At 41.0% G+C, this 12,118-nt stretch overlaps 1 protein-coding gene across 1 annotated transcript in view; it reads right to left on the bottom strand.

The window, feature by feature from the left end:
- MTUS2 (microtubule associated scaffold protein 2) overlaps nucleotides 1–12,118 on the bottom strand; it is a 249,632-nt gene that overhangs the window by 49,793 nt on the left and 187,721 nt on the right. The window contains exons 6-7 of the mRNA XM_018071556.3: nucleotides 8,184–8,282; nucleotides 2,845–3,053 (exon numbers count right to left, since the gene is read on the bottom strand). Of these exons, the coding sequence (XP_017927045.3) occupies nucleotides 2,845–3,053; nucleotides 8,184–8,282 (308 nt within the window). The remainder of the gene's footprint in view (nucleotides 1–2,844; nucleotides 3,054–8,183; nucleotides 8,283–12,118) is intronic.

Genomic DNA, 12,118 nt, shown 5'->3' with positions numbered 1-12,118 from the left:
GCTACAAGTGCCTAAAATTGGAAAGCTCTCAAGCTGCTAGTGTGGTTCAACATTCTTTATTACATATGCACACTCTCTTTCTTCAGCTAAAGAAGTCTGTTGGACATGTTTATTGGACATGTCTGTTGCACTGGAGCTTTCCCCAGCTTTGGAGAGGGAACAGGACCAATGTGAGCAAGACAAGAGAGCCACGGCCATGGGTAGACTCCTACCTCCATGCAAAACACTGGTCCTTGGGCTTTTTCTAGGATTCAATCCTGTTCTCGCTGGCTCAGAGCACATTTTCTAACAGAATTTAAGTCCAAAACAGAGAAAAATCTATGTTTTGGACATTGTTATGGTGTGGGGTAAGGAGAGAGAGAGAGATACTAAAATTTGAACACAGGAGACTAAAAGCCTAAAAGACACTCCCTAGTACCAAAATAGGGTTGTGCCCTCTTCTGAACAGAGTGGAACTCCAGCTTGACAAATCCACCCCAAACTTCTCTGGAATAAGGCCACACCTTTTTCCTAAATTAGTATTTTTCCTTTGTCAAACTGCAGTTCCACTCAGATCTCAACCATTTTGCCTGCAGGCTTCTCAGAAAAACACACAATTGTTATTATTTTTATAGTGTAAGAAGTTTTTTTTCCCATGCTGCCCTAACTCAAAGCCAGCTATCACACTTTTGTTCAAGCTTTCAAACAATAATGTCATCTCAGAAAATGTCTACAGATCGTATTTTCTAATGACACTCAAAAACTTGGGAGTTTGTGTCTATGTCGCAAGACAGCCAACTGCCCAGTTACACAACTACTTGAGTAGTCCCAGATTGTCCCATTACATGTAGGCTCCCAACTTTAGCAGCAGTCTCAAGCCTCCCTGGAAGTCTCAGACAAGACAGGCAAGCACCTCAAGCAGAAACTCAGACCTTTGGTTCTTTAAGTAGTCTTCTCAAAGTGCTCACCTGCCTGCATGCACTAGAAATGGAGGCTAAAGCAGCCATACTGCTAACTTAGGTACCACATCTGGGTTTCTAATGGAGAACTGGTAGGCTCACGGTGCCTGTACGTCTCCTCATCCAGGGAAGCCTGTGTTGTCTTTGCCTGGGAGAGGTCTGAAATTCCACAGGTGTATTATTTTTCACCTCGAGGCACTCAAGAGAGGCACTACTGCAATCTCGAGCTGACCTGATAGCACAAAGTACAAAGGAGCTGGGAACATGAGGCACAGCTATGCTTGGCCAGGAAAGATCCCTAAGTTGTTCAGTTCAGGAGGCATTCTCAGGACAGACATAACATGCACCAACAGAATGAGAGTCATCTCAAAGCTCAGTTGCAGCAGCTGTTCTCATTTAAAGCATATCCAGAGGAGATGAAGAAAATATACCCAAGCTTCCAGAATTCCTTTAGCAAATTGTGAATGAGGCATGTGAAGAAAAACCTCTCCCTAGTGGGCAATGCATAGACAAAGATGAGCAGACAGTGCTCTCCCTTTTTCTGTTTCCCTCTGATTTAAACAAGGATTAATACTCCACAGTCAGCTAAAAAAAAGGAAAAAGGTTAGAAATGCCCAACAAGTCCAGAAATGTCAAGCCTAAAGAAAAATAGAGGCGGAAGATCTCCTGGGAAGTTATTTAAAATATTTAGGACATTTTAAAAATTCCCTGTTTTTTTCAGTTGAGTGAAGCTCCCCCTGGCAAGATCAGCTCCTACTTAGGGAACAACGTGAACCGCAGTTGTTTTTTCAAAGGTAACCTTTCCCACAAATATAAAAAAAGCCCCAAACTAAATAAAATATTTCAGAATTTGTAAAGACTGATTGAATCTGAGTTTTGTTTTTTTGGTGTTCTTTCTATCATTTAACACTGAAAGTTTATTCTTGTTTCTTCCAAAAGTAGACAAAAAGGCAATCAAGGATATTATCCGAATCTTGAGTCCTACTGTTGGTGATTGTCTCAGTTTTTACAAAGTAGCTGGGACACCAGCTTAACCTGAGATGGTATAAAATACATGGGCATCGTGTGTACCAGGCCTGGACCTTACAGCCCAGCTACATTTCCCACTAAACAGCTTTTGAAACAAGCAAGACCTACAAGTCTTTCATGGTTGCATTTGTGATCTTAAAATGTATTCATTTTGACTTGAGTTTAGTTACTAAACAAGCTTTGCTGATTACTGACAACATTTTCTTTATGTTCTCTGTACCTAAGGAGTGTAATCTTCTAAATGCTGAGGTGATGTTATTCTAACCTCTCCAGGAATTGGCAACTCTGTAACAGAGACACTCTGCCTGGTCCAAGAGGAACAGGAAGAGTAGATAACTTTTCAGAGAAAGAAAATTGTTTCCTTCATCTAACACCTTTGGCTGACTAAATGCATGGATTGCTTTTGCAGTTGCTCACAAGTGTCAATATCTCAGTTACACTTTCTATTCCAGCTGTACTGGTCAGAGACTGCGACTTCACTCTTAAAAACATCCTGAAGCCCCTCCATGCTTGTGACAAATACTTCAGTCAAAATTCTTCCTTTTCCAAGTTTCTGAACTTTTAATTTCAAATATATGGAATGAAATTATTCAACCTAAACAACCGGATGACATCTACAATCAACACATGATTACTTTGGCCACTCAAATCCCAAGTTTGGTGACTTGACAAAGGTGTCAGATTCCCCTTACCTTTGCAGATTTTCCTTCTACGATTCTATGAAATTTTAATTCCCTTTTCATAATAACCATTGCAAAGAAATTACATGCTTTGGTCCCAAGAACAACTTTTCAGTGACTGTGGAATAACTTTGGGCAAGGGACAGATGTAAAGGCAAAGTATCTTTTCAGTGGTAAGAAGTACCCATTGCACTTACCTGCCTGAAAAAGTACTGTGTTGTTATAGCAAAGACATCAAAGCCACAGCTGGCCCTTTTAAGCTCATCTTGAATATTAATTAGTTGCCGGGACTGCTCATCACATTTTTCCTTCAGTCTCTGAATGAACTGCTTTTCAGTGTCTCGGCCTTCTCCTGGTTTGGGGGAAAACCCATTCTTTGGGGTGGTTGGCCTTTGCTTGGGATGTCCTACAAAGGAGAGAAGAAAAGACCATTCAGGTCACTTACATATATGTATAGACATGACCCTTATATGTTTCTAAGGCCTTTGGGACTCATCCCTACAAAAGCAAAAATGGTCTGTAGCACTCACACAGAACTTTAAGACTTCCAAAAAAAGCAAGAACACAGTGGCTAGGGGCCAAAGCTCAAAGCTTTTTAACAGTCATATCACCTCAGGCTCTGAGCCTGAAGGTCTTGTACAAGTTGGGAAGAACTGTCCTAAAAGTGTATCACTGAGAACTGACGTTAGAGGAAGGAATCACCTCACCTGTGTTACACATCTACAACAACAGACGTCTGCATCTTGATGTACAATGCTGCATTCTCTTAAATGGCAGTGAGAGAAATGGGCACTTCCAGGTCAAGGTTCCCTTTATCTTACCGTGGATGTGGAAAACAGCTATGTGACATTTATACTCTGCACATGATTTCTTTGTCCACCTGAACCCCATGCTTGGTGACTTGACAGAGGTGCCAGTTTGTCTTTGTAGATTTCCTTTTGCCTCCAAATAGGACAATGAGGAACCAGAGTTGTCCCTCCCTGAATGCAAATACAGCATGGGTTGCTTGCTATTGGGATATCACAGTTTCTTTTTATCAACAATACTGCAGTCTACCTTGACAGTTCCCCTTGCTCTCACCCTTACAACACATCTAAAGTTGCAGCATTTAACAGATATGTATGCAAGTGCCCCCAAATTTTCCCAAATCTTCGTTCACGAAGCCTAGCCATGATGATGCAAGTGCCACCAGGTACTGTGTAAGGCTGATGAGTTACATCACTGGCTCTGCATGACTGGTCTCACTGCATCATTGGTCACACCAGAATCACTATATGGTTTGCCAGAAGAAATAGGCCCTGACTCTGGCTCCTCTGATGTGCTCCAAGTTGGCTTGAAGCAAGCCCGATCCTGTACGAACATCTGAAAGCACTAGTGTAGCTTGTGTTTAGGATATCAGCTCAAATACAGTGCCACATTCACGTGAATTGCGCAAGAACTAAAGCTTGCTCATGGTAAGCCACTGAAGGGCAGTGAGGCTTTTTTCCTAAGTTCATATCCTGCTTGAGTCAGCTATCAGTTTCTCTGGATATACTCAGTTATGAGGATGAAGCAAGAAGAGGCAGTGTCCTGGTAGTGTCAGGTTGCTCAAGCCAGCCCTCGGACAATGTTTTGTCTTTACCTTTCTAGCTTTCTGAGAACTCTCCTCTGCAAACATTTATGGCCAGCTGGACATCACCTTTGCACAGCCTACTGATTTTTTTTTTGCTACCCTCAGTCTCTCCTCAGCTGATATACTCTTTAACTCATTCCTGAATATTGGCCAGGAATCTCTGCCTCTCTTCCACAGATCCTCCCATTAGTGTCCAGCTCTTAGCCTAGGAACTAAAGTCAGTAAGAAAGGGGGAGAAAATAAGAGTCAGACACCTTAGTCCCATGTGTTACTAGAGATGATGGGCATGGGTCTGGAACATTTCTGCATTAGCAGAAAGGGTCAGGTATGCAAGAATATGAAAAAAAAAAGGACAGTTTGTAGTTTTACAGTCTTGTAGAATACAGTTCCTGAAAAACAATACAGAAACCATGTCTCCAACCAGTCTTCAGCAATGAATGTAACAGGGGACATTCTTCTGCTGTGGATACTACCTACATCTTTCCTAAAAACCTGAAGAATCCTTCCACAAAGATGCCTCTGATGGTGTGATTCTGAGTCAATTTGTAAAGTGGAGTATTGTTCCAGAGGTAATTTTGTCAGATGTGCTTTAGACCTTTTAGATCTTTAAGACCATGGCCTAAGTGTGCAAATGGATCCTTAGGGCAATTTTACTAGATGAGGCAGGGAAACAGTATGGTTTTGACAGAGTAATACCCCAGGAACTTATTCCTACTTTTTCAGGTCCTCAGCTTGTGTGGAGCTATTGGGAGCATATCTTCCAACTTGCCCAACTACGTCCTGGCTCCAGGCTAAGCTTACAGGGATCTAGCTCCAGCAGAGATGCTCCCTCATGTCTCCAACTATCTCATAGTACAACTGCAAAGAGCTACAAGTGCAAAACAAACTTTGAAATTCTTTGTGTCCATGTCTTGAATTTGCAAAAAAAGAATACCAGGTTTTGCAATATGTAGATGCTAGTGTCATGTTGTTGCAAGACCTAAGTAGTACAATACAAGGAGTTTCTGTCATTAAGAGAGTTCAGCCAGAGAGTTCAGCTATTGCCCTTTATCCATTTTTTTGTCAGTTAAAGCCTGTGAATATTTTTTTGCATGGAATGGTATTTTCTTACAGATTCTTCTGTTCATGTCAAAGGGCTCTTAACTGGGCAGTAGGCAATATCACAAAATAAGAAATTCATAAAACCAACACCCCTAAACATCTGTCTTTTTAGAATAAAAATCTTGGGTAGTTTAAGCAGCACAGTGGTGTTACAACAGAAAGCTTAGGGAGAAGCGTAGAGGAAAGCCCTTGAAATCAGTCCAGTTTTAATTAAAACAGAAACTGACGAGGTTGTTTTGTCTTATATCTTTCTAGCCTTCCTGTTCACTGGAAGATTTGAAGTGCACATCTCTGTGTTGTCCTTGTCAGTATTATAAGCTGTCCTTCTAAATTAAACAGTGCTATTCTCCTCAGGGATAAATCTGAATTTCTCGGTTCATTTGGGTCTGAAAGGCAGCTTACTAAGCTTATTCTCCCATTGATGTCTCTCTTCTGTTGCTCTGCACAAAACAGGGTATATATTAATGATGCTGGCCCTGATCCTGAATGTCCTTTTTGCTGATGGTGGGACCAGGGGGGCAGACCCAGTGTACGCTGAAATCACTGAACCCCTTTGATCTGCTTCAAAACTCCCAAGTCTTTTTTATCTACCTGAGTGTTTGAACCAAGAAGACATAACAAGTCTATACTCATAATTAATACAGTCCATGAGGATTTAGATGGGGAATGCAATTTATTTGCCTTTTAACTGTCCAATTTCTGACATTCTGGTAAGGAAAGTGAGCAAATTACTTTGAAACAATTGATATCAAGCAGCCTGTACAATGATAGATGTCAGAAAAGCACTGTCCTAAAATGGAGTGGAAGGAGAGCACCTGCATCTATGGACATCTGCTCCTAGACAAAGATTTCAGGGGTAGTAATGCATCAATAGACAAAATTGAGATCCCTAAAAGTCTCTGCATCTCAAAACTCCCTTGCAAGTCTTCAGGAGGACTGATCCAAATCCCAAAGACTAGATTTGAGCCTAAAAAAAGGTGTATGACAGTGAAAAAACAGCACTAATTAAAAGGAACTGAATGCGAGGACACCAGTAACAGAAGAAAAACAACCTAAAAACAGCACTCAGAAATTTTAGAGCCTGCTCATGGCCAGATGTAGGTGTGGTGGAGTTACTTGATGCAGGAGTTTGTGATCCTAACGGAGGAAAACCTGTGTTACTGCCCCTTGGCACTAGCTACACTCACTCTGTTCAATGGCTGCTTTGACTATTTTTGAAATTGTTAAGTAGGTGAAAAAATTGTCTGTCTGTATTGTTTTGTTATTGCTGTTGTTATTTTAAAGAATGCCAAAGGCTACTCTAAAAAAATAAGTGAAGATGAGGTTTGTTTTCCTACTTGATCCTTACAGTGATAAACATCTTTAGATTGTCTTAATTTCAGACAATCAAGCTGAACAAATTCTAAATCAGACTGATGGACAGAGGTCAGTTACTCAACCTCTCATGAGAATGAAGAAATCTTTGAGGCCTCATGAATTGGATACGCCAAAAATTTAAGCCTTGAAAATCATTCAGTCACCCGTGGAAATGCAGGTCTCCTTGACAAGACAAATATACAGTACAAATATGCCGCTCTTCCCTTTTGCTTTCTAATTCTCAAAGAAGCAAATCAGCTGTGCTATAACATGCTGCTACAGCCACAATCAGTGCTGATGCTTAAACTGGACTCCAACCGTTACAAACACTGGTGAGCTTCTGGTCTGGCACTCTGCAACAGATTCTTCTCTGGATCTGTCTTGGTGATCTCATCAAGTGAAAAATAGTCTGTAAATTATATGATTCAGAGGACATCACTAAGTTCACCTTTTTACTCTAATATCTTTGTAGGGAGAAGAATTGTGGGTCCTGCTGGTGCTCGAGAAGATTAAATTTAACCTTCCATTTTCTATATTTTGTTGGTTGAGAAGGAGAAGAATAGGGACTGAGTTTAGTAAACATGAAGAGACTCCTGATGCAAGTCATAGGAGCTGAAGAGCTGTTCTACATGCTTTATATTTTATCAAATAAAGCAACATGGGGTTCTACCCCAATAATTATATCTCACATATCATATAGTTGCAGAGATGACATTTTAAGTATCCAAGTAGAGTCTGAAAAATGAGGCAACAAAAGATAAACTTCAAGCACAATGAAATTAGTGGGACCATGCACGCTCATTTCAGAAACATTTACCTCAACCAAAGACCAGTCTTACAAAAGCCTTTAGGCACCTTATACATTTGTCAATGTACACTTACACATAAAGAGAAACAAGTTATCCTCATTTTAGTAAACAAACAAAGGTATTATTCAGAAATGCTAAAACCATGTGGTTTGCTCAGTATTGAAGGGCAAACTGACAATGTCCCAATAGCACTTTGAAGGTTATTTCTATAGATAATCCCTTTTCCAATTATGTGTAGAAATAGCCCAGGAAATTTACTGCCTCTGCATAAGAGTAGATTCTGAGTAATATACTATCACTCCAGGCAATTGTGTGAGGTGTCTGATTTCACTATATCTGTGTTCTCTTTTTATATAAGAAAATTGTAATGATAAAAAAAAAAATTCTCCTGCCCTTAAACATGTAATAGCAACAACTCTTTGTTTTGAAGTAGAGATGATCGCATGGTTGTAACAAAGAAACAAAAGTCTATTCAGCTCTTGCATTGGTATGATAAAGCCTGCTGTACTCAAAGCCAGCTTTATGAACCTTGGACACAAACAAACCTCACTTAACAATAGCAGGTCTCAGATTTGAGTGTGTTAACAAGAGATGCAAAGTCAACAAGCCTAAATCTTCCCTGAAGATTGGATTCCCCTGCTTTTGGGTTCATAAATACCTGGTGAATGGAGCTTTGTGGCTGTTACTGCTGATTTCTTAGGGGATGACACAGCTGGTCTGTTAGCATCCTGATCTTTTTGTACTTCTTTCTTCACACCTGCTTTAGAAAAAAAAAATTAAAGGTAGAAAGATATCTGTTTTATAATTCTGTTCACAATTGTGCAGAGCTATGTCACTGAGATACATACCAAAATGGTAAAATACAAATATTTCTTCAATACACACCCTAGACTTCACACAGAATGATGCTACACAGACTTCAGTGTTGGATGCCAACCTGCCACAGCTGCAAACACAGCTGCGTACATGTGGTTGAGCTGACATACACAGCACTAAAGAAGGACGAAAGAAGGCCTTACATACTACCTTGGTTTTTCAGTCATCTGCACAGTGACAAATGCCACTAAGGCACAAACAGCTACATGGGTAGCCCATCCTATCTTTTCTGAGTTCAATGCTCTGTCCCTTTACCTTGCTGCACATCCTTATTCTGGGCTGCAGGAGAAGCTGACTGAAGTTACCTGCAGGTCCCTGCTCTATAAAATTTTTCCAAGGTTAGGAAACTGCCTTTTCTGGTCACCAGCTTTCCCAAGACCGACTCATACAGGCAAGAGATAGGCTTGAACCAGAAGCAGGCAGGACGTGTCAGAGCTGTGCTGGATGTGGCCGCCCAGACACAGGAGAGTGGGTTTCTGCCTGTGCAATAAGTCAGGCAGGGACAGACACGTGCAGCACATTCAGTGCACAAACCTACAAGACACTGTGCCAATTCGGGATTCAACAGGGCACGGAATTTTTCAGAGAGGCAACTCAGTGTCTGTTATTATTCCTTCTACCACTGGCACTCTCTGGTTAGGGCCTCGGGAGGGTCTGTCAGTTGTCAAAGTTATGTGGTCACTGACTGCCTCGTATACCAGGGAGATACCACTTCATCTGAATGCCAGAGCGGCCACCCAAGCTCAGCTCACCCCTCCTGCCCACCCACAGCTCCCATCAAAATAGCTGTGGGGATCATGCTGAGTGCAATAACGTGAAGTCCTGCCCTGCTTGTTTGACCATGGTGTGACAGTCACAACCACAGTATTTCAAGCAGAAAACATTCATCATGGAAGTAAGAAGAAAGAGCAATAAAAACCACCCCCCTGAGACATTAATGTATTTTCCTGTTTGCTTTCCTCTTTTTTACCATTATTGTTTGTTAAGGGTTTAATTTTAGCCTGAAGGACTGTGTCACAGCCCCCAAATACACATGAAAAATAGAGAGATCTAAAGGCAAATGATTTGTCATAAAGGAAAAATAAAGTTTGCCTTATTAATTTTCCCTTCTCTCATGAGTATGTTCACAGACATCTTATAGGAAAATGTCCCACAGAATCTGAAGTATCTGAAGCAGGAAAAACAAAATTGTATTTTCTTGGTGATGCCTAATGACAGTGGCAGTCCAAAAGCTAGCACTGTCTTCCATTTTGTTTAATGCAAATGTGACCTATCTATTTCAGCAGTGGAAAAAAGTTATAATTTTATATGGGGATCATAATCTTGAGGGACACTTACTGGATTACTAGTTTTCTGCTCCCTCCAAAGCCACAGTTAGTCACAATTGCAGTATTAGGTTTATTTCTGATGCATCATTCACACTTCCACTTCGGTCTGCATCAGGACTTGCAAGCAGTGAGCTGCAGATGCAGCATTTGACATGCACCAGAAACTGAGCTTCATAATTTCCAGCATTTAATTGCAGAGTGCTTCTGCAAAGAGCACATGCACCTGCACAAGCCTTGTGTCCAACTCTTTGTGGGAGGGTGGCATGGGACAAGGTCTAAACCCCTCTTTGACTCTCTTCCACTGTTCATAGGCAAATCACACCATTAGTTGTCAGGGGCTGGTAAAGACTGAACTCTTCCTCATACCTTTACTTTTGTCCATCTCCATTTTCTCTGCTGTTTATAAAGTCAAGTTGTTGATTCTCATTTGGGATTAATACTTTTCACAATGAAGTGACTGAAGATATAAATTACCCATGTCTGCCACCTATTGCACTGTACTTAACTACTGAGCAGGACATAAAATAAGTTTATGGCTGTGAAAGCAACCTGAGATGGGAGCTGTGAGACAAAACCAGAGTTTGTTTTATAAGGCATAGTTTATGTAGTTACAGATTCAAGCATTACTTTTTCATGGTAATGAGGCTTTGGCTTTTCTGTCGCTTTCAAAACAAAAATATGATGCACAGTTGGGCCACAGACTGAGCTCCTCCATAAATTTTGCTACAGCAAACAGAGACAATGGTAAGGGAAAGTGTGTGCTTTCCTTACGCTTTCAGCAGCAAAGGGTATGCAAATAATAAACTACTTTTGTTTTTGAGACATTTTCAATGGGAACACCTGAGGAATTTTTTCAGGCTCCCCCACCCCCCAGCCTTAATCACAAAGCGAGGAACAATTCCCCAGTTAGAGCCTGGTTGAAAGAAAATAGAGCAAAGTAGCAGAGAAGCCCAGAGAACACCATTGTTTTGCAGAGGGCAAGGCAGGGTCTGCGGAGAGCAGTGGGTACAGATGGTGCTGACCAGTAGGGGCAGCTGCATGAGAATCAGCTTCAGAAGGTGGGAGATCAGCAGAGAGAAGGTGTAAATAGATATCTTGAAAAGGGCAGATAAGTAGATTAGTAACAAGGAGGGGGAAATGAGGATAACTGCCCTCCTTCAGTTTACCAGACCAGGAGAGCTTCTAAGGTCTGGTAGGGCGGCAGTGCAATGACTGGGCAAGTGAGGAGGAGTTGTGCAGCAAGGGAAGAGCCAGTGCCTAGCACATTCTTGCTGGAAAAAGGACAAGGAGAGGGACACATGGAGCTAATAATCATTCAACTTCTCCTTCATAAGTAGAAGGGCCCTGGTGTCCTCTGGCCCTCCTTAGAGGAGAGGGATTTAGAAAGCACACAGCAGGCAAAAGAAAGGATGGTCTGCAGGAGGAAACTGTTATCATTCTGCTAAACTCATCACCCACAGGGAAATTTTAGGGGAATAACCATCCCTAGCATCTGACCTCAAAGAAGAGCTTGTGCTGAACATTTTTCTAAAAATGGGGATTCTTCTTGTCTTGTCTTTTGAAACAAGGGCTGTTAGTTGGTTAAAAGACAAACATTCAGAGAACATGTTGATTTCAAGTGAATGTCCTGCAGGGAAAATTAATGTTTATATTACAATTATTTGGGCTCAGATTTTGTCATTTCACAGAAGTATCGAATTTCAGGTTTAAAAAATCTGAGAGAGAGCATTGGTGCAATGATCAGCATTATATGCGGGACCACAGGGTATGGCACAGCAAGAGGTTATATAGTCTGATCTTTTCTAGCTTGGAGTGCACTAGAAATAACTCAAAGGCTAAAATGCACATAAAAAGTCTGATGCTCCACAGTAACTCGGGAAACAAGACGAACATTTTAGATGTTATTACAGGCCTGAATGCATGTAAAACCTCAAATAATACTCCATCAAATGTATTTTGAAATGTCAAAAGGTGTTGTGCATGCACTCATAAAATGAAATAAAAAATACAAAAAATGCAATTACAAAAGGAAATAAGGCATCATGAGTGTGTATTTCTTGAACTTGCAGACTGTTTGAATTTTTTTCTAAATTCGTCTTTTAAAATGTATATTAACTCTAATCTGGAAGAAAATTTATTTCAAACTCTTAGTGTTATTGCCCACAGACTTGAAATATGAAACTCCAATTAGCTCCGTGTTAAATGCCTGTATATTAGCTTTATTCCTTCTGGCTGCATACTCAGGGCTCTTAGTAGATAACCTCCCAGCAAAAAGTTCCTGGCAGAGCAAGAACCACCACTAACTTCCAGGCCTCATGGAACAACTTCCAAGGTTCTGCCAAACCCCTCCACTACAGGAGCTCATGCAGCAAGACGTTGTCTCTCTGGT

The sequence above is a fragment of the Manacus vitellinus genome, unplaced genomic scaffold (assembly GCF_001715985.3).
Source record: "Manacus vitellinus isolate BGI_N305 unplaced genomic scaffold, ASM171598v3 scaffold_2_pilon, whole genome shotgun sequence".
NCBI lineage: Eukaryota > Metazoa > Chordata > Aves > Passeriformes > Pipridae > Manacus > Manacus vitellinus.
Note: the sequence above shows the minus strand (reverse complement) of the source record. Positions and strands in the feature narration are given on the sequence as shown.